Consider the following 23838-nt stretch of genomic DNA (forward strand, 5'->3'; position numbering starts at 1 on the left):
ATCTCTTGTTCAACAACACATTCACTGTAAAACCATGAAAAAAAAACATCCTTTTATTGTAATTTGCAAAAATAAACACTTTCATTTTAAAATGTGTCTGAGCCTGACACCTAAATAATATTTATCTTTTCATGTTGTTGTTGTTGTTGTTTTAGCTGCTCTGCAATGATATTCTGATGTGTTATGACTACATGTTGAGTCTTGAAAGAGCAAATATTGAAAAAAAAGAAGAAAAAAACGTACAGGAAATCATGTACATATGTGTGTTAAGTTATAAAATAAAGGCTAGGTTTCTTTTGTAAATCATACTTATCAATAATACTAAATAGTTTAATTAAATGGCATCTTTCTGTTTAATAAGACTGAGGGCGAAAAGAAGAAATTCGTTATAAAACATGTATTTTGGTCTTTTGCTGTGTTTTGTTGTGCACGACAAGTGGATGTGGCAGTAGGCTACTAACAGTAACACAGTAAAAATACTTACTGTATTTACAGCACAACAATAAAGGTAGTTTCTGTAGCCAGTATCAGAGTAAAAGTACTTATTTCAAGGTATCACAGTGAATACTATAATATAGGAGCAGAGTAAAAGTTTCTATAATTACAGTATCAGAGTAAAAGTATTTAGTTAGGAGTTAGTGGAGTAAAAGTACTTCCTGTACTTGAGTGACAGGTGAAGCTCATTGTTCCTGTTTGACTCAACACCTTTACCTGTGACTGGATCACTGATGATTGACACATTGAAGCTGCTGCAGCGTTTTCTGAGTCTGTGATGTCATAGATGATGTCATACGTGATGATGTCACATCCTGACAGGTTCACCTGCTGCACTTTACACTTTATTTCACTCCCACAGTCTCATCAGCTGTGGAAACAGCTACAGATCAGACTAACACTCCAGAGTCTCCAGTCGAAAGTCTGGACTCTCAACAAGATCATGAAGCTGCTGCAGAGATGAAGAGCTCAGGTTGTTGTCTCCTCCTTTCAGCTCCAGGTGTCTCAGGTGGGAGGGGTTGGACTTCAGAGCTGAGACCAGAGAAGAACAGCTGATGTCTGACAACCTGCAGTTCCACAATCTGAATAAAGAATAAAATAAGAAGATGAAATGAAGATCACACACACACACACACACACACACACACACACACACACACACACACACACACACACAGAATCGATCAGATCATTGATTATTGATCAGACTGAGTGAAATGAGCTGAAAGTGAAGAGTCATTGTCAGTGTGAGAGAAGAACAAGTGGAAACATGAGACAACAACTATTTCAAACGTCCTTCATTCATGACATCAAAGTCAATGATTCAAGTTCTGAGTGAAGATCAATCAGGTTCAGTTGTGGATCAAAGATCTAAGATCTACAACAGTAACAGTCAGTGAACTGACCTCAGAGTCTCCAGTCTACAGTCTGGACTCTCCAGAAAACCACTCAGATGCTTCACTCCTGAATCCTGCAGCTTGTTCCAGCTCAGGTTCAGTTCTCTCAGGTGGGAGGGGTTGGACTTCAGAGCTGAGACCAGAGAAGAACAGCTGATCTCTGACAAACTGCAGCCCCACAATCTGAATAAAGAATAAAAGCAGTGAGTTGAGGACAAAGCTCCTTGTCGACAGCGTTCAGTGTCTCATCATCTGTTCAGAGCTGAAGAAGCTTCAGAAAGAACAAGTTTAGAAAATCAAAGTCCAACAGCTGAAGCAACAGGAAGCAGGTTAAACAGTCACATAGAGAGAAAACAGCTCATTAATATTCATGAGAAGCTGCTGCTGCTTCAACACAGACGCAGTGACTCCGCCTCTTCACCTGTCAGCTCCACCTGTGGCTCCATCCAGACAAACTCATGTTGTGCAGCCACATTGATCAGAGATTTACTGACCATGCTCAAGACAACACACATGTGAGGCTGAACTCTGTTACCATGACAACTAACGTGTAGAAACATGTTGAATGAAGCTCAGAGACAGAAAAACCTGAAACACACCTCCTTATTATGGGATGTTGGCTTTGAATGTTTCACTATAAACATCACAGAGCCTCAGGAAAGAGGTGGAGCCAGCAGCTATTGATTATAGATCAGTTATTGTCTGATACATCACATGTGTTTCTGTAGTGGAGGTGAAACATGAAGAGAAACAGAGACTGGACTAAAAACCAGTGAGGTGCAGTCAGGGCTTTGATTTATTCACTTCATCTAAAGTTGGATTCTTTTGGACTTTCAGATAACTTTACTACAAGTTCAATGTGTCAGAATGTGGTGATTTTCATGGTCTAATAAAAGCCAGTAAACAGAGCTAGCTTCTGTCCAGGCAGCAGCTGCACAAACCACTCAGCCATGTGTAGTATTACAGAGCAAAGGCCCAGAGCTGCTCTGCCTCTTCTGTCAGTACGGTGTGTATGTGGCTGTTTGCACATGTGCAGTAAGTTCCCACAGAGAGTTCACATGGAGGTGAAAAGGCACAACGCTACGCTGCCTCTTAACTTAACTGCACCATGTCTGAGCTGCACTTCTGTTCACGTTGCCTTGGTGAATGGTCAACACACAGACGTGTCCCCTGGCAGGGTTGCCAACTTTTGGTCCTGGGCTGGAGTGAGATTCAGTGAGCTGTCCATAATAATAATAATAATAGTAGTAGTAGTAATGCTTAATGTAGTTTTTCTCTCTGTCACACACACAAATACACACACACCATACCTGCAAACTGAGTAGAGGTGGAATAAGTGGTAAGTGGCAAATTAAACCCCTAGGGGGGTCTGGGGGCACCCTCCTGAAAATAAATTGTGATTTTAACATGTAAACTAAGCAGTCTGGTGTACTCTGAGAAGAAAATAAGGGAAAAAACAACATTTGCTTCAGATAAGAGAGGGAAAATGCAGGTCTGTGGTTCCTATCATTGTATGGCTGGAGTTGTATAGAGTTGTATCTCTCTCCTCTGTTCTCTGGCCTGAGCTGCCGGGAGCGTGCCTATGTTCCCTCTGGACTCTCTCTACCTATCTGGACTTTATCTATCTGGCCCGTCTAGCCTCTACCGGGTCTTTTTACTAAACTTAACCAACTCCTTTCTTCATTGCCTAAACCCAACCAATGGTGGGACCAAAGGGCTGAGGGAACATAGGGATGACCCCTTAATAACAGCTGATGTCAGGACGGCATGGGTTGTTGGGAAAAGGTGTTGCACATGTTTAAGACTTGGATCTGTGTAAACCATTGTGCATGAATGTGTTTGTTGTGAGGTTGTTGTGTGATGAGCTGTCTGAGGTGCCGACCCCCCACAGCCCTGGTCTTGGTCTGTGAGCGCCTGCCTACCCTGTCCTACAGCCTCAGTGTGGATCAGTAGAATATCAGCCTCATGTCTGCAGCTCAGTATCAACACAACTTTCACATCACATTCATCTGAGCACAGAAATAAAACAGAGTCTGACCTCAGAGTCTCCAGTCTACAGTCTGGACTCTCCAGAAAACCACTCAGACCCTTCACTACTGAATCCTGCAGGTCGTTGTTGTAGTTCAGGTCCAGGAGTCTCAGGTGGGAGGGGTTGGACTTCAGAGCTGAGCCCAGAGAAGAACAGCTGATCTCTGACAACCTGCAGCTGTCCAATCTGAATAAAGAATAAAAGAAGAAGATGAAATGATTGATGATTGATCAGATGTGTCCTGATCAATGATCAGTGTGTAAATGAGTAGAGGGACTTTGTCCTTGTGTTGTTGTGGATCATCATCCTGTGGCCTTCTACACACATCATCCACATGTCAGCACAGATTCATCAGCTGCTGCTGACCTCAGATCAGTCTGTCAATATACAATCAATATCTGATCAATACCTGTTGGACTAAACACTGACTACAACTCTCTGATTCAGGACTGAACTGGATCAAAGACACACACACACACACACACACACACACACACACACACACACACACACAGAGGATGATAAACTGTGTGTGTGGTTAGCGGTTGCATGACTTCAGATTTTTTAAAGTCGACTCTAATGTTATGAAAGTCGAGTCGACGTCAACTAGTCGCTGATGACGTCGTTCATATTTTTCCTGTCATAACTAAAATCACAGGAGGAGGGAAACGCTTTGCAACAATCTGTATCCACTGACTGGTTGATAGAAATCAGTACAGAACAGCAGGTAAATAAACAACCAGTTGTAAATCAGTTGTTTTGAAGTGAAAAGAAAATACTGTCGCTACTGTGTGTTAGGGAGGAAAACGACAGAAGCAAAGGTCTGTAAGCCAATCACCATCACAGTCCTGCTCAGTCACAGTTTTTGTTTTTCGATTCTGGTTGATTGGTTGTTATTGTTTGTTGTTGTTGTTTTTTTGCGCTACATTCACAACTTTCTTTTCATCAACGACCTGTGGAACACTTGCGTGCCGATCCGTGGAGAGCGATCAAGGATCAACACTGATCTGTTTCCAGTGTTCGTTCCCAAAAGGCAAAGGTAGAAGCTGTACACAACCTAGAAAGTCAAAGCGTTGTTTTGATGGGCTTGTGTGGTTTTTTTTTTTGTCTTTTTGTTTTGTTTTGTTTTTTCTCTGTCTTATGAATATGTCTGCTATGTACTGTTGATAATAATAATAATAATTATTAATCTAATGTTACCCCCGGGAAAAGGGTGGGGTCAAGGGGAATGGATAAATGGAATTGTAATGAAATAAAACAAAATAAAAAATTGATAAAAAAAAAAAAAAAACATTGATCCGTTGCACCACTACTCCCTCCCTCATGATCATCCACATCCTCAACTAGAATAAAATGAATAACCAAGTTTATCAAGGCCGTGCATCAGCAACAGAAGACAATTTAAATCAATTAGGGTGACGGATTAGTTTCATTCAGCCACTCAGCTGTTGTTTCAAGCAGTTAGCAAGTTGTAACCTACTGACACTTAGGCACTTTTACACACACACATACACACACACACACACACACACACACACACACACACACACACACACACACACACACACACACACACACACACACACACACACACACACACACACACACACACACAGGCCGGCCTCAGATCTACATCACATCTGCTCAGCTTCAGCTACAGTGGCTGATCCAGCTGTTCTGTTAGCAGCTTCATCTGAGAGCCAGCTCATCATCATCATCATCATCATCATCATCATCATCACCATCATCATCACCACCACACTGACCTCTGAGTGACCTCTGACCCTTCACCTTCTACCAGCTGCAGTAACATGGAGTCACAATCAGTCGCTGCTTCAAACTGAACTTCACACATTTGAACTGAACACAGACAAAGGTCCAACAGGTCCAGTCAGTGAACTCACCTCAGAGTCTCCAGTCTACAGTTTGGACTCTCCAGTCCAGCACACACAACCTTCACTGATGAACCACTCAGGTCGTTGTCACTCAGGTCCAGTTCTGTCAGGTGGGAGGGGTTGGACTTCAGAGCTGAGGCCACGACTTCACAGTGACTCTCTGAGAGTTCACAACCAACAAGTCTGTGAAGAGAGAAAATATCAAATGTGTCAGAATCAAATCAGATGAAAGCTGCAGTAAAAACACAGTTGATGCATCTGATGATGTGATGAACATCTGAGCGTCAGCTCATCTTCTCTGACTGAGTTGATCCTCATCACTCTGACAGGATGGACGGGACCCTCAAGCAAAGCCTGCTCATTCTATATTATCCCTGACATAATGTTTTCAAAGTCAAACTAAGAATAATGAAAAGAAAAATTGTGTTTATCTGAACTACTGATCTAAACTGCTAATCAATAATTATATTGATCATTTCTGGACTCACCGAGCCTTCCTGCAGTTCCTCACAGCTGGGATCAGTCTCAGTCGTCCCTCCTGTATTGTGTTGTACTTGCTCAGGTCCAACTCGTCCAGAACCTGCTCTGACATCTGCAGCATATAGCCCAGAGCTGAACACTGGATCTCTGAGAGTTTCTCCTGTGATCTGTTCTCTGACTTGAGGAACTGTTGGATCTGCTGATGAACTGACTGGTCCTTCATCTCCGTCAGACAGTGGAAGATGTTGATGCTTCTGTCAGGAGAGATTTCAGGAGTCTTCATCTCCTTCAGGTTGTTGATGGTTCTCTGGATGGTTCCTGGACTGTTGTATCTCTGACCCAGCAGACCTCCTAACAGCCTCTGGTTGGACTCCAGAGAGAGGCCATGAAGGAAGCGAACAAACAGGTCCAGGTGACCATTTCTACTGCAGAGGGATTTCTGCATGGCTCCCTGCAGGAAGACATCCAGGGTTAGAGGACTGTTATTGATCTGTGGAGGACTGCTTGCATTGAATCCAAAAATATTCTGAACCTTCTTTTTTGGTTTCTCTCTCTGTTTGTAGTTTTCTTCTTTTTCTTCTTTGCTGCCGCTGCTACTGCCGCCACCGTCTTTTTCTGCTAAGGACAAGTCACTGAAATAATGTTCCTTGACTTGTTCTCTCAGGAACTTCTTGAGGACCTGTGTGTCCCTGTTGGTGAAACAGTGGAACATGTAGACTGCAGCCAGAAACTCCTGAACACTCAGATGAACAAAGCAGTAGACTGTTTTCTGGAAGATCACACTCTCTCTTTTGAAGATCTCAGTACAGAGTCCTGAGTTCACCAAGGCCTCTGTGACATCCAGACCACACTGCTCCAGGTCTTCTTGGTAGAACATGATGTTTCCTTTCTCCAGCTGTTCAAACGCCAGCCTCCCCAGCTTCAGAAGAACTTCCCTGTCGGCCTCCGTCAGCTCCTGTGGACTCGTCTCATGTCCTTCAAGTCTGTATTTGTTCTTCTTCCTCTTTGTCTGGACCAGCAGGAAGTGTGAGAACAGGTCAGTCGTGGTCTTGGGCAGTTCTCCTCTCTGGTCTGTGGTCAACATGTGCTCCAGAACTGTAGCACTGATCCAGCAGAAGACTGGGACTTGACACATGATGTGGAGGGTCCTGGACGTCTTGATGTGTGAGATGATTCTTCTGGACAGATCTTCATCACTGGACCTCCTCCTGAAGTACTCCTCCATCTGGGCGTCAGTGAAGCCTCGGACCTCTGTTACCCTGTCAACACATGTAGGAGGGATCTGATTGGCTGCTGCAGGTCTGGAGGTGATCCAGACCAGAGCCGAGGGAAGCAGATTCCCCTGGATGAGGTTTGTCAGCAGCACATTGACTGATGACGTCTGTGTGACATCAGACACAACCTCCCTGTTGTTGAAGTCCAGTGACAGTCGGCTTTCATCCAGGCCGTCAAAGATGAAGAGAAGTTTACAGACAGCCAGCTGCTCTGCTGTGACCTTCTGTAATGTTGGATGGAAAACATGGAGCAGCCTGAGAAGACTCAACCACTGATCTCTGATCAGGTTCAGCTCCCTGAACGAAAGCAGAACCAGCAGACTGACATCTTGGTTCTCCAAGCCCTCGGCCCAGTCCAGAGTGAACTTCTGCACCGAGAAGGTTTTTCCAACGCCAGCGACGCCGTTGGTCAGAACCACTCTGATGGGTCTCTGTTGGACAGGTGAGACCGTAGAGACCTCCTCTCTCTGTTGGACAGGTGAGACCGTAGAGACTTTGTCTCTCGGTTTGAGATGCAAATATTTAGAGAACTTACGTCTCATCTTGTCAAAAATGTTGGAAGAGACTTTGTCTCTCTGTTGGACAGGTACATCTTTAAAGATGTCGTTGCACTTGATTGGAGTGTCATGGAGGGTCTTCTTTTTGGACGTTGTCTCCAGCTGTCTCACCTCATGTTGGGTATTAACCTCTTCACTCTGTCCCTCTGTGATGTAGAGCTCAGTGTAGATCCTGTTGAGGAGGGTTACACTTCCTGTTACACTTCCTGTTCCCTCACTTCCTTCAGTCACTCGTTCACATCTGCTCCTCAGACTGATCTTATGTTGATCTAAAACCTCCTGCAGACCACGATCTGCTGAGAGAGAAGAGACAGAGTCAGACTGAAGACAGAGAGTCTGACAATCTGATCAGATTATTTTCATCAGCTCCAGAAAAACTACAGACAACAAAGAGAAGGTTTGAATCATCATCTTAAATGTCAGTGCTGTGTGATGGAACAATGACTCTGGAGAAAACAACAGGTCCTGGTTTCACAAATGACCACATCAGCAGACAGATGTTCAGTCTCACTTTGTCCACAGCTGCTCTGATTGGCTGTCTGCAGTCCACCTCTGGTTCTGGGTCTTGGTCCACACTGGGGACAGGAGGGGGGTCCTGAAGAACCAGACTGGTCCCAGTCTGAGGTGAAGCACTGTCTGCAGAACCAGTGTCCACAGCTGGTGGAGACTGGATCCTTCAGGACGTCCTGACAGAGACCACAGCAGGACAGCTGCTGGTCCACAGAGACACCACTCCTCTTCCTCCTGTCAAGACATTTCTGGATCAACAACATGTCACAGCTCCACATCTGAGCTCTGATTGGTTAACCTCCTCAAGGGGGCGGGGCTTCAGTTAGCAGAGGAGCAGAGAGAGAGAAAGTAGAGGAAGAGGAGTGTAGAGAGACGAGCTGAATGAAGACCTGGTCCTGAACTGGTCTGGTTTCTGTCTCTGTTTATCTGTTGACCTTAAATCTGGACTCTAAAACAAACTCCCTGTTAGTTTGAGTCTCTTCAGTTCTTCGTCGTCTCGTCTGGTTTTTACTCCAAACATGTGAAATGATTGAGAAGCTGTTGGTGGTGTTTTCCTCTTTCAGACACTGATCATGTGTGTGATGTTGGTTCTGGACTGAGTCCTATCAGCTCTTTAACTAATGAGCTCCTCATCCAGACGCTGCTGTGTGGCTCTAATCAACCTGTGTTGGAGCTCTGATCCAGTGTGAGGAGACTGAAGCTGACAACAGAAGCTTCAGCAGCTCCACCTGAGCTTCACTACATGTAGTGGAGAAGCTCAGACAGTCACAGACAGGAAACAGGAAACACTGATCACTCCTGTTTGGTTCCTGACTTTTCAAAATAAAAGCCTCTTGTATCAGCGGCTTTAATGTCTACTGTGACTTCAGTTTAAAGGCTCAGACGTGTGGATCATTAAAGTGTTGGTGCAGCAACGTTCACACTGACTGAGGCTGATGACACAGGAACATGAGGACGCTGTGCTTCATCAGTCTGATGGACAGAGTGTGTGTGCATGTTTCTGTCTCTGAGGTTTGTTGTGAACCTTCAGAGTCTGATGGATCTGGTTCCTGGTTTCTCTCTGTTTCCTTCACATGAGTCTAATGACTGAATCATCTTCAGCTCAGTTTACAGTAGAAACCGTCTCTTACTGTGACTCTGCAGGTCCAGGTCCAGGTCCAGGTCCAGGTCCAGGTCCAGGTCCAGGTCCAGGTCCAGGTCCAGGTCCAGGTCCAGGTCCAGGTCCAGGTTCAGGGCTGAAGAATGGAGGATATCCCATGGACTGGTCACTCCTCACAGACAAGCAAGTGGGTCCAGTTCCAGGTTGAACTCAATAGGACGTCCCATGGACCAGTCACTCCTCATGGACAGACAGATGGATTCTGGAGACTCTGCTCTCAGTCTGTGGTTCTGATCTCTGCAAACACAAACATGATTTTATTCACATCACATTGATCACTGATCAGTTCTCTGATCACAGATGCATTGTGGGAAGTCTCCAGTGACGTCAGCGTCCAGCACCACACACTGTTAGTGAAGGATGGAAGCAACACAGCAGCATCATAGACAACAGTGTAGAGTCAGTCAGACATTAATTGTGTCCAGTGTCCAGCTGCTGAACATCTGTCTCACATCAGCTCTACACAGGATCACACACTGACACTGACACACACACACACACACACATACAGAGGATGGACACACACACACACACACACACACACACACACACACACACACACACACACACACACACACACAGAGGACACACAACACAGGCAGGCTTGGGGAGTAATGGATGGCATAAGAGGAAAAAAAAGGAAACTGTTATAGTACAGATAAACACATGTCATCAGATTGCTGGAATATTTGATAAAATGGGGATTACTTCTTGTCAGGATTACTTTTTTAAAAAATGTTGCAGTTGTCCTCCTCAACTATTATCTTTTATTTCCTTCATGACGTCCTGTCAGTTTCAGGACTCTGACTGACCGGTGACTCATGGTTGTTTGTCACGGGAGTTTGTCCATTGTGTTTTATTTTGAAATTTACCGGATGCTCAGTGAGTTTGACTTCCTGTTTTGAGTGATCTAATCGACGTGGATTGATGTGTGCTGATTGTGTGATATTCTTTATTAGCATATTTGGTATTGAAGTAATACAATAGTAACTAAAAGTAATCCAGTACATAACTTTAATTGTGTGATACTTAGAGTAAGTTACTGATTACATTATTTTTCAAATGTAGTTTGTAATTATACTGGATTACATATTTAAAGTAACCCTCCAAACCCTGCACACAGGTCGGAATCTGGTCTCTTACTGTGACTCTGGAGGTCCAGGTCCAACACTGAAGTTTGGAGATTGTCCCATAGACCAGTCACTCCTCATGGACAGACAGATGGATCCTGGAGACTCTGCTCTCAGTCTGTGGTTCTGACCTCTGCAAACACAAACATGTTTTTATTCACTGGGGGACACAGACAACAACAGGAAGTAATTTCCTCATTTCCTCTCCTGTGATGTCACACACACTTCAGGTTTTCTATCTGGTCTCTTACTGTGAGTCTGGAGGTTCATGTTTGGACCGGTCACTCTCCAGAGACTTTGATCTGTCCTCCTGTTCCTCCACATTAACACTCATCTTCAGGACTTCAGTCAGTCTGAGAGGGAAACCAGTAACACACACACACACACACACACACACACACACACACACACACACAGGATCAAGACACACCCAAATCCACCGAGGACAAACTATAATCACTTCCTTGTCTGATCCAGTTGTTGACCTCCACCACTCATAGGACTTTGACATTAAATCCATGTTCATCCAGTCACCGTGACCTTTGACCTTTGATGTTTGTTCTGAGTTTGAAGAAGTTGTGTGGAGTTGAATCTGAGACAATGTGCTGACGTATGTACGGACTACGTCTGACTCTTCTTCCCTCCACAGTCCACACAGACAAACTGACTCAACAACAACAACAATAGCAATAATAATAATAATAAATAATAATATATGTAATAATAAATGTTGTGTCGACACTCACTCGTCTCAGACTTCAGTTTCTCTCCTTCTGCTCCGTTCACTCTAAAATGGCATCTGAACATCTTTTCTTTCAGTTCCTCTGCTCAGCATTTACAGAAAATCACAAGTTCATGGTGACAGAGGGGAAGTCTCTTTCTACAGTAGAGTGGCGCCACCTGCTGGGTAACTCCTGGTATTACACCTGTATGGACAGGTGAACTCTGACACCATGAATAAACAGTGAGCTGAGATCCAGCTGTGGTAGAAGAACTGCTGAGAGATTTAAAGACACTCCACTACAAGTTACAGCTCAGTCTGTTCTCTGTCTTATTCATCACACATGTTGTCATCAACTAATTTGTGTCTCAGTGTTGTAATTTAACTCGCCCCGGTCTGGCAACACGACCATATATGGAAAACACAACCACAACTAAATGTAAGTCCACACAGAAACCAGGAGGATACAAGGAGAATCATGATGAACTCCTTATAGAAATGCACTCATTGACATAATGTGTTCCCTAGCCCCTTACCCTAACCTTAACCATTACTCTGAACCTAACTTAAACCTAATTATAACCTAAAGTCTTAACCCTCAAACAGCCCTTGGAAAAAGTGAGGAACGGCCAAAATGTCCTCACTTCCCCTAAATGTCCTCACTCTGTTGGTTAAAAACTCTCGACGGTCCTCACAACGTAATAAATACAAGAACACACACACACACACACACACACACACACACACACACACACACACACACACACACACACACACACACACACACACACACACACACACACACACACACACACACACACATCTTACAGGTGTTTTTCTGTGGGGAACAGAAGCTGATTGTGCTGAGTTCATCTCTGACTCTGGGATTAGAAAGAATAAATCATCATGTGTAACAAGTGGGCGTGTCACTGGTGGCCAATCACATTATCAGCATTATTTTCATCTCTCTCTCTGATTGGTTCAGGACGGCTACTTGCTACAGTGGACCTGATGTGTTCAGAGGAGGAGGAGGAGGAGGAGGAGGAGGAGGAAGAGTTTCTAATCTTGAGTAAAGCTTGACAGTGATTTTAAACTGGACCAACAGATCAACTCTGTTGTCAAAACCAGTTTTTGAGTCCTGGTTCTGGTTCTGGTCCTGGTCCTGGTCCTGGTCCTGGTCCTGGTTCTGGTTCTGGTCCTGGTCCTGGTCCTGGTCCTGGTCCTGGTCCTGGTCCTGGTCCTGGTCCTGGTTCTGGTCCTGGTTCCTGGTTCTGGTCCAGGTCCTGGTCCTGGTCCTGGTCCTGGTCCTGGTCCTGGTCCTGGTCTCCGTGGTCACCTCCCTCATAGGTGAAGCAGCAGCAGCAACGAGCATCAGGCTGAGCAGCAGAAACAGGATGGAAGGTCTGGGGTCGACTGATGCCTCATTCATGTTCAGGGGTTCAGTCGCCACTCGGCTAAAGGTGCAGTTCACGTATTACAGAACGGTCTCTGACCTGGAGGAGTTTTGCTGCGTTCATAACAACTCGGAGGTCGGGATTCCCAACTCGGAAATTTCCGACTTCCGACATCATTGCGTTCACGCTGCAGGAACTCGGAAGAAAAAAAACATGGATACCTGAAGGAAGTTTGGCGTATTATTGTGGCTCATCGCTGAATACGAAAAATAAATGCAGCAGTAAATGATGTTTATTTTGGAGGAGAGGAGACGCCGCAGATGAGTGCACATATAATGTTACAGCCTCGATAACAGTTAAACGTTATTTCCAGACCGCAATTTCACACCATACAACAATCACAGCTTAATATAAACGTATTTCATAGAGGCTACTGCAATAATACACAAAAATATGCATTAAAACCTCAACAAATAACTTAAAATGTCTAAATTCTAACCGTTTAAGACGAGGTCCGCCATGTTTTGATGTTGTCGTGTGTGTGTGTGTGTGTGTGGGGTGTTTTATGTTGTGTAGTCGACCAGTCTCTGCTCCTCAGTCTCTGAAACACTGAATGTTTGTTCATGTTGCTGCTGTTGATCTGTATGTGGCTGATTTGATGCTTCTGCTTTTATGGAGGTGAAGTATTTGATGAATTAAAGGGAAAGTTAAAGGTCAAAGGTCTCTCTTCTCTCCTCCCCCTCTCACTTCCTCCCTCACCCCTTCCCTCTCTCTCTCTCTCTCTCCCCCCTTCCCTCCTTCCCTCTCTCCCCTTTCTCTTTCTCTTCCTCCCTCCCTCTAAGTCTCTCCCTGTCTCCCCCTCTCTCCACACTCCCTTTCTCCCCCTTCTCTCTCTCTCTCCTCCCGCACTTCCTCTATCCTCTCCCTCTTTCTCTCTGCCCCCTCCCCCTAAGTCTCTCCCCTTCCTCCCTCTTCTCTCCCTCTTTCTCTCTGTCCCCTCCCTCCCTCTTCTCTCCCCCTCTCTCCCCATCCCTCCCCCTCTCTCTCTCCTCTTCCTTTTTCTCTCTGCCCTTCCTTCCCTCCCTCCCCCTCTCTTCTCTCTCCCCCTCTATCTTCCTCCCTCCCTCCCCCCTCTCTCTTCCCCCCCTTCTCTCTCTCTCTCCTCACCTCTCTTCCTCTCTCCTCCCTCTCTCTCTCCCCCTCTTTCCTCTCTCTCTCCTCTCCTCCCCCTTCCCTCACTCTCTCTATCCTCTTTCTCTCTGTCCCCTCCCTCCCTCTTCTCTCTCCATCTCTCCCCATCCCTCCCCCTCTCTCTCCTCTTCCTCTTTCTCTCTGCCCTTCCTTCCCTCCCTCCCTCCCGCTCTCTTCTCTCTCCCCCTCTATCTTCCTCCCTCCCTCTAGGTCTCTCCCTGTCTCCCCCTCTCTCTTCCCCCCTTCTCTCTCTCTCTCTCTCCTCACCCCTCTTCCTCTCTCTCCTCCCTCCCTCCCTCTCTCTCTCCCTCCTCTTTCCTCTCTCTCTCCTCTTCTTCCCCTCCCCCACTCTCTCTATCCTCTTCCTCTCTGCCCCCTCTAAGTCTCTCTCTCTCTCCTCCCCCCTCTTCCTCTCTCTTCTCTCTCTATCCTCTCCTTCTTTCTCTCTGCCTCCATCCCTCTGTCTCTCCTTTTCTCCCCTCTCACTTCCCCTCCCTCTCTCTACACTCTCTTTCTCCCCCCTCCTCTCTCTCTCCTCCCCCTCTTCCTCTCTTCTCTCTCCTCTCTCCTTCCTTTACTGTAGTGAAGTTGTATTTTGATGATGTTTTATTGTCCAATCACGTCCCATCGTTTGTAGCTCATTAACAGCGTCACATGTAAACGACACTAATAACCATTAAACATTAATTATCTAGATCTAATAACTCTGAGACCAGATTGACACAGTGAAGTCAGTGATGTGTAAAAAGCTGCTGTAACTCTGATCGACCACCAGGTGTCGCTGTGTTCACATGTCTGAAGCTTCGTCAGGTTTTGTGAATGAGTTTGTGTCCTGGTTTAATAACTCGTGACTCTTCAGGCTGCGTTCAAGGAAACCGGTTTTTCTCAGACTCCAGTGAAGTGGATCTTCTCCTCCGTCTGTTTCAGTGCACGTTGGTGACGGTGAGGACGACTCACGTCACGTTCAGGTGAGTCAGGAGATCTGACGCTGCTCGTCTCCTGACGTCGGATCAGACCGAGGCTTCATGTGTGTGTGTGTGTGTGTGTTCTTGTTCTTACTACGTTGTGAGGACCGGAGAGAGTTTTTCACCAGAGTGAGGACATTTTTGAGAAGTGAGGACATTTTTTTTGGCCTCACAAAGACAGCAATACAAGAGTGTGTGTTTCTAGTTCTGGTTCTTTCTGGTTCAGGTTTAGTTCTCTGTCCTGATCTTCAGACTGTAGATGTTCCCTCTCCTCCCTCGCCGACACTGACACGACAGAATAAAAAAAAAAAATCTTTATATCCTTGTTAAGTTCTGAAGTTGTTAAAAAGATTCGATGTGGTGAAAGTGAAAAAAAGAGAGAAATGAACTATTACATGTTTTATTTAAACTTTTCTACTGATGCTGATGTGGTTGGTGTAGAAGAGTGATGATGTTGTGCTATGAAGGGAGTTGTCCTCAGGGTGGCAGCAGAGGCTGGTTAGACTGGTTGACCTCTTGACCTGTCTGCATGTCGGCCATATTGAAACGTGTTCCAGGAAACAAACCTACAACGAAGCTCCTGAGTCCGTTTTTCTAGAATATCGTAATATAACGATTCTTACAGTTCAGTCTCCTCCTCCTGCTGCTCCTCCTGCTCCTCGTCCTCCTCCTGCTCCTCCTCCTGCTCCTCCTCCTCCTCTTCCTCCTTCTCCTCCTCCTCCTGCTCCTCCTCCTCCTCCTGTTCCTCCTCCTCCTCTTCCCCCTGCTCCTCCTCCTGTTCCTCCTCCTCCTCTTCCCCCTGCTCCTCCTCTTCTTCCTCCTCCTCCCTCTCCTGTTCTTCCTCCTCCTCCTCTTCTTCCTCCTCCTCCTGCTTCTCCTCCTCCTGCTCCTCCTCCTCTTCTTCCTCCTCTTCCTCCTCCTCCTCCTCTTGCTCTTCCTCCCCCTCTTCCTCTTCCTCCTCTTCCTCCTCCTCTTCTTCCTCCTCCTCCTCTTCCTCCTCCTCCTGCTCCTGCTCCTCTTCCTCCTCCTACTCCTCCTCCTCCTCCTCTTCCTCCTCCTCCTCCTGCTCCTCCTCCTCCTCCGCTTCCTCCTTCTCCTCCTCCTGCTGCTCCTCCTCCTCCTCCTCCTCGTTCTCCTCTTCCTCTTCCTGCTCCTCCTGCTCCTTTTCCTCCTCTTCTTCCTCCTCCTCCTCCTCCTCCTCCTGCTCCTCCTCCTCTTCCTCCTGCTCCTCCTGCTCCTCTTCCTCCTCTTCCTAACCCTCCTCCTCCTCTTCCTCCTCCTCCTGCTTCTCCTCCTGTTCCTCCTCCTCATCCTCTTCCTCCTCCTCCTGCTCCTCCTCCTCCTCCTCCTCCCCATCCTCCTCTTCCTCCTCCTCCTCCTGCTCCTCCTCCTCCTCCTCCTTCGGGTCCAGCTCCCCGTCGCACACACCGATCAGGTTCGATTCCCCGGTGCCGCCGCCGGGTGAAGCCATGGTCGCTCACATGTGTCGGTGCAGAGCCAGAGGTCCGTCACCAAAATACCTCCGCCCCCACAGACAGGACAGGAGGGAGTGAATGTCTTATAAATAAAATACAACCACACGACTGCACACATGCCTTAGAGATATAATGTATGAAAATGTTTCAGGTATTAAAATACACTTTTAAATGCAACACGGTGGTTAAAATAATGTAAAGTTAAGTTTTTACACGTCTGTGAACGAGGAAGAGAAAGGTTCAGACCGGAAACTTCTTCCTTTTTTTTTTTTCAATGAGCTTTATTGAAAACATTGTACATACAAAGGGATGTACAGAGAACAGGGTTGTACATACAATCTAACATGAAACATCAGACAGGTGCTCCAATATGTATCAATGAACATAAATAATAAATAAATCAAAATAAAATCAGGTTGTTTTAAGCAATATTAGAAAACATAAAATCATGGAAAAAATAGCACATGGTATGGTAGCCTATAGAAGAAAAGGAAAAAAAAGGGAAATAGAATGTGTAAGCTTTATTCTACTTCTTTATTCTTTGAAAAATCTCTCATAAATATCTATGGATGTGATGCTTTGTTTAGTGTCAATTAGTGTAAGGGATTTCATGTACTCTTTGAACTCATGCAAGAAACTTCTGAAGTTGGGTGAGGTTTTGGAGTGTTTACATTTATGTATGTGACATTTGCCATACAAAATGAATAAGTTTATAATAAAGGTGATGTCCTTTTCTTCTGACCGGAAACTTCACCAACAGAATAATAATAAACAGTGACATCATTTCCGTTTCACGTATGATTTTTTATTTATTTTTTGTTCAAAACTTTGTTTCACATTACAAAAACAGTTTTTCATAATAAAATGCAATCTATAGCATATCTATATTATACGCCAGGGGGAATTTACAAGTTTACAAAAAAATGTTCAAGTTTTCACATATTGAAAGTCTTAATCACTTTCTGGTTGCTTGAAAATTTGATGGAGGTTATGTATTGCTTGAGCTCACCGGTAAAAGAAGGTTTTTTTTTTAATGAACTTACATTTGTGAATATGACACTTTGCCATTAAAATAATAAGGTTGATAATAAAAGTTATGTTGGCTTTTTCCTTGTTTTTTTTTCAGGTCAGGGAGCCCAAACAGTAGTACATTCCTCCAAAACAAAATAAAATCACCATCAACATTGATAGCAACAAAATTACAAATATCACTCCGTAGTTTTTCACGTGTGTTTAAAAAACTAAACCTGACAGTTCTTGCGTTTATTCATAATCTCTTGTTCGACAACACATTCACTGTAAAACCATGAAAAAAAAAACATCCTTTTATTGTAATTTGCAAAAATAAACACTTTCATTTTAAAATGTGTCTGAGCCTGACACCTAAATAATATTTATCTTTTCATGTTGTTGTTGTTGTTGTTTTAGCTGCTCTGCAATGATATTCTGATGTGTTATGACTACATGTTGAGTCTTGAAAGAGCAAATATTGAAAAAAAAGAAGAAAAAAACGTACAGGAAATTATGAACACATGTGTGTTAAGTTATAAAATAAAGCCTAGGGTTCTTTTGTAAATCATACTTATCAATAATACTAAACAGTTTAATTAAATGGCATCTTTCTGTTTAATAAGACTGAGGGCGAAAAGAAGAAATTCGTTATAAAACATGTATTTTGGTCTTTTGCTGTGTTTTGTTGTGCACGACAAGTGGATGTGGCAGTAGGCTACTAACAGTACCACAGTAAAAATACTTACTGTATTTACAGCACAACAATAAAGGTAGTTTCTGTAGACAGTATCAGAGTAAAAGTACTTCTTACAAGGTATCACAGTGAATACTATAATATAGGAGCAGAGTAAAAGTTTCTATAATGACAGTATCACAGTAAAAGTATTTAGTTTGGAGTTACTGGAGTAAAAGTACTTCCTGTACTTGAGTGACAGGTGAAGCTCATTGTTCCTGTTTGACTCAACACCTTTACCTGTGACTGGATCACTGATGATTGACACATTGAAGCTGCTGCAGCGTTTTCTGAGTCTGTGATGTCATAGATGATGTCATACGTGATGATGTCACATCCTGACAGGTTCACCTGCTGCACTTTACACTTTATTTCACTCCCACAGTCTCATCAGCTGTGGAAACAGCTACAGATCAGTCACACTCCAGAGTCTCCAGTCGAAAGTCTGGACTCTTCACAAGATCATGAAGCTGCTGCAGAGATGAAGAGCTCAGGGTGTTGTAGAATCTCAGGTCCAGTTCTCTCAGGTGGGAGGGGTTGGACTTCAGAGCTGAGACCAGAGAAGAACAGCTGATGTCTGACAAACTGCAGTTCCTCAATCTGAATAAAGAATAAAATAAGAAGATGAAATGAAGATCACACACACACACACACACACACACACACACACACACACACACACACACACACACACACACACACACACACACACACACACACACACACACACACACACACAGAATCGATCAGATCATTGATTATTGATCAGACTGAGTGAAATGAGCTGAAAGTGAAGAGTCATTGTCAGTGTGAGAGAAGAACAAGTGGAAACATGAGACAACAACTATTTCAAACGTCCTTCATTCATGACATCAAAGTCAATGATTCAAGTTCTGAGTGAAGATCAATCAGGTTCAGTTGTGGATCAAAGATCTAAGATCTACAACAGTAACAGTCAGTGAACTGACCTCAGAGTCTCCAGTCTACAGTCTGGACTCTCCAGAAAACCACTCAGATGCTTCACTCCTGAATCCTTCAGGCTGTAGTTGTCACTCAGCTCCAGTTCTCTCAGGTGGGAGGGGTTGGACTTCAGAGCTGAGACCAGAGAAGAACAGCTGATCTCTGACAAACTGCAGCTTTCCAATCTGAATAAAGAATAAAAGCAGTGAGTTGAGGACAAAGCTCCTTGTTGACAGCGTTCAGTGTCTCATCATCTGTTCAGAGCTGAAGAAGCTTCAGAAAGAACAAGTTTAGAAAATCAAAGTCCAACAGCTGAAGCAACAGGAAGCAGGTTAAACAGTCACATAGAGAGAAAACAGCTCATTAATATTCATGAGAAGCTGCTGCTGCTTCAACACAGACGCAGTGACTCCGCCTCTTCACCTGTCAGCTCCACCTGTGGCTCCATCCAGACAAACTCATGTTGTGCAGCCACATTGATCAGAGATTTACTGACCATGCTCAAGACAACAAACATGTGAGGCTGAACTCTGTTACCATGACAACTAACATGTAGAAACACACGTTGAATGAAGCTCAGAGACAGAAAAACCTGAACCACACCTGCTTATTATGGGATGTTGGCTTTGAATGTTTCACTATAAACATCACAGAGCCTCAGGAAAGAGGTGGAGCCAGCAGCTATTGATTATAGATCAGTTATTGTCTGATACATCACATGTGTTTCTGTAGTGGAGGTGAAACATGAAGAGAAACAGAGACTGGACTAAAAACCAGTGAGGTGCAGTCAGGGCTTTGATTTATTCACTTCATCTAAAGTTGGATTCTTTTGGACTTTCAGATAACTTTACTACAAGTTCAATGTGTCAGAATGTGGTGATTTTCATGGTCTAATAAAAGCCAGTAAACAGAGCTAGCTTCTGTCCAGGCAGCAGCTGCACAAACCACTCAGCCATGTGTAGTATTACAGAGCAAAGGCCCAGAGCTGCTCTGCCTCTTCTGTCAGTACGGTGTGTATGTGGCTGTTTGCACATGTGCAGTAAGTTCCCACAGAGAGTTCACATGGAGGTGAAGAGGCACAACGCTACGCTGCCTCTTAACTTAACTGCACCATGTCTGAGCTGCACTTCTGTTCACGTTGCCTTGGTGAATGGTCAACACACAGACGTGTCCCCTGGCTTTTTAGCCTCCAGCAGTTTAGCAGCTAATTCAACTGCAGTGATGCTCCACTGGAGAGGTGAACACCTTAATGAGCTTCATCTGAAGAACAACAGCAGCTTTTATCTGACGGGAGACCAACGCCTGAGCTACGGTGGCTAACAGTTAGCAAGTTTTAACCTACTCTCTCTCTGACTCTCTTAGATACACACACACACACACAGCCCAGGTTGTGCGTCTTCTCTGTTGTAAACCTTGTAATAACAGCTTGTTGTGTACAGTTAACATCCTTGTTGCTCAGATCACTGAAGTCAAGCCAGCCCACACGTTGTTTTAAGGTGCGCGCATATACGGCACATTACGGCAAGAGCGAGAAAGTGCCCGTAAAATGAAAGCAACGCCCCCGAAACGTCTGATGTTGCATTTCAAAATAAGAGCCGGCCTTTCAAAATAAAAGCCTTTAACACTGCATTTGTATACATTTACAGTATTATTTTAAGAAAAACTGCTAGTTATTACTGTACCATTCCACTTCAGACTGATTGTACTCGACCTGAAGATGATACCCAGAAAAAATCAGACCAATCTGATGTGGAATTTCAGAATAAAAGCCCTCTGAACTTGCATATTTTTGTGTACATTTACAGTATCATTAAAAAAAAACTGCTAGTTATTACTGTACCATTCCACTTCAGACTGAAAGTACTCGACCTGAAGATGACATCCAGAAAAAATCAGACCAATCTGATGTGGAATTTCAAAATAAAAGCCCTCTGAACTTGCATATTTTGAAGTATTTTGTGTACATTTACAGTATCATTTTTTTAAAATGCTGGTTATTACTGTACCATTCCACTTCAGACTGAAAGTACTCGACCTGAAGATGACACCCAGAAAAAATCAGACCACTCTGATGTGGAATTTCGGAATAAAAGCCCTCTGAACTTGCATATTTTGAAGTATTTTGTGTACATTTACAGTATCATTTTGTTTTAAACTGCTAGTTATTACTGTACCATTCCACTTCAGACTGAAAGTACTCGACCTGAAGATGACATCCAGAAAAAATCAGACCAATCTGATGTGGAATTTCAGAATAAAAGCCCTCTGAACTTGCATATTTTGAAGTATTTTGTGTACATTTACAGTATCATTTTTTTTAAACTGCTAGTTATTACTGTACCATTCAACTTCAGACTGATAGTACTCGACCTCAGGATGACACCCAGAAAAAATCAGACCAATCTGATGTGGAATTTCAGAATAAAAGCCCTCGGAACTTGCATATTTTTAAGTATTTTGTGTACATTTACAGTATCTTTTTTTTTTAAACTGCTAGTTATTACTGTACCATTCAACTTCAGACTGATAGTACACGACCTGAAGATGATACCCAGAAAAAATCAGACCAATCTGATGTTGAACAATAAAAGCCCTCTGAACTTAGATATTTTTGTGTACATTTACAGTACCATTTAAAAAAAAAAACAAAAAAAAAAACTGCTAGTTATTACTGTACCATTCAACTTCAGATTGATAGTACTCGACCTCAGGATGACACCCAGAAAAAAATCAGGGCGATCTGATGTGGAATTTAAATGATACTGTAAATGTACACAAATCACTTAAAAATATTAAAGTTCAGAGGACTTTTATTCTGAAATTCCACATCAGATTGGTCTGATTTTTTCTGGGTGTCATCCTCAGGTCGAGTACTATCAGTCTGAAGTGGAATGGTACAGTGATAACTAGTAGTTTTTAAAAATGTATACTGTAAATGTACACAAAATATTTTAAAATATTAAAGTTTAGAGGGCTTTTATTCTGAAATTCCACATCAGATTGGTCTGATTTTTTCTGGATGTCATCTTCAGGTTGAGTACTATCAGTCTGAAGTGGAATGGTACAGTAATAACTAGCAGGTTTTTTTAATTAATGCAGTGTTCAAGGCTTTTATTTTGAAAGGCCGGCTTTTATTTTGAAATGCCACATCAGACGTTTCGGGGTCATTGCTTTTTTCATTTTATGGGCACTTTCTCACTCTTGCCGTAATGTGCCGTATATGCGCGCACCTTAAAACAACGTGTGGGCTGGCTTGACTTCAGTCTCAGGTGTGAGTGTGGATTGTGTTAAAGGTTTGTTGTGTGATGTGAGCGGTGCTCCAACATGTGATCCTGTTATTGATCCGAGTTGTGTGTTAATAACAGCTGGTGTCAGGACGGCATGGATTGTGGGGAAAAGGTGTTGCACATGTTTAAGACTTGGATCTGTGTGAACCATTGTGCATGAATGTGTTTGTTGTGAGGTTGTTGTGTGATGAGCTGTCTGAGGTGCCGACCCCCCACAGCCCTGGTCTTGGTCTGTGAGCGCCTGCCTACCCTGTCCTACAGCCTCAGTGTGGATCAGTAGAATATCAGCCTCATGTCTGCAGCTCAGTATCAACACAACTTTCACATCACATTCATCTGAGCACAGAAATAAAACAGAGTCTGACCTCAGAGTCTCCAGTCTACAGTCTGGACTCTCCAGAAAACCACTCAGATGCTTCACTCCTGAATCCTGCAGCTCGTTGTGGCTCAGGTTCAGTTCTCTCAGGTGGGAGGGGTTGGACTTCAGAGCTGAGCCCAGAGAAGAACAGCTGATCTCTGACAAACTGCAGCACTCCAATCTGAATAAAGAATAAAAGAAGAAGATGAAATGATTGATGATTGATCAGATGTGTCCTGATCAATGATCAGTGTGTAAATGAGTAGAGGGACTTTGTCCTTGTGTTGTTGTGGATCATCATCATGTGGCCTTCTACACACATCATCCACATGTCAGCACAGATTCATCAGCTGCTGCTGACCTCAGATCAGTCTGTCAATATACAATCAATATCTGATCAATACCTGATGGACTAAACACTGACTACAACTCTGATTCAGGACTGAACTGGATCAAAGACACACACACACACACACACACACAGAGGATGATAAACTGTGTGTGTGGTTAGTAGTTGCATGAATTCAGATTTTTTAAAGTCGACTCTAATGTTATGAAAGTCGAGTCGACGTCGACTAGTCGCCGATGACGTCGTTCATTTTTTTTTTTTTTAAGTATATATTTTTTGCCGTTTTTGCCTTTATTTGATAGACAGTGATATAGACAGGAAAGGGGGAGGCAGAGAGAGGGGGAATGACATGCAGGAAGGAAAGGTCTGCCCGACGCGGGATTCAAACCAGGGACGCCTGCGTTGAGGACTGTAGCCTCTACATGGGGCGGCCACCTTAACCACTGCGCCACGCACCGCCCCAACGTTGTTCATATTTTCCTGTCATAACTAAAATCACAGGAGGAGGGAAACGCTTTGCAACAATCTGTATCCACTGACAGGTTGATAGAAATCAGTACAGAACAGCAGGTAAATAAACAACCAGCTGTAAATCAGTTTTTTTGTAACATACACTCCTATAGAAGTGAAAAGAAAATACTGGAGCTACTGTGTGTTAGGGAGGAAAACGACACAAGCAAAGGTCTGTAAGCCAATCACCATCACAGTCCTGCTCAGTCACAGTTTTTGTTTTTCGATTCTGGTTGATTGGTTGTTATTGTTTGTTGTTGTGTGCGACATAGAGCTGCCTATACGAGCAGAGTTTTTTTTTGTGCTACCTTCACAACTTTCTTTTCATCAACGACCTGTGGAACACTTGCGTGCCGATCCGTGGAGAGCGATCAAGGATCAACACTGATCTGTTTCCAGTGCTCGTTCCCAAAAGACAAAGGTAGAAGCTATACACAACCTAGAAAGTCAAAGTGTTGT

The 23838-nt window shown here is 43.9% G+C and overlaps 1 protein-coding gene across 1 annotated transcript in view; it reads right to left on the reverse strand.

Annotated features, from left to right (window-relative positions):
* LOC146986534 (uncharacterized) overlaps positions 1–23838 on the reverse strand; it is a 1046957-nt gene that overhangs the window by 640072 nt on the left and 383047 nt on the right. The window contains exon 9 of the mRNA XM_085780502.1: positions 22528–22701. Within this exon, the coding sequence (XP_085636628.1) occupies positions 22528–22701 (174 nt within the window). The remainder of the gene's footprint in view (positions 1–22527; positions 22702–23838) is intronic.

The sequence above is a fragment of the Trachurus japonicus genome, chromosome 6 (assembly GCF_045865225.1).
Source record: "Trachurus japonicus isolate A0001 chromosome 6, Traja_1.0".
NCBI classification, from domain to species: domain Eukaryota; kingdom Metazoa; phylum Chordata; class Actinopteri; order Carangiformes; family Carangidae; genus Trachurus; species Trachurus japonicus.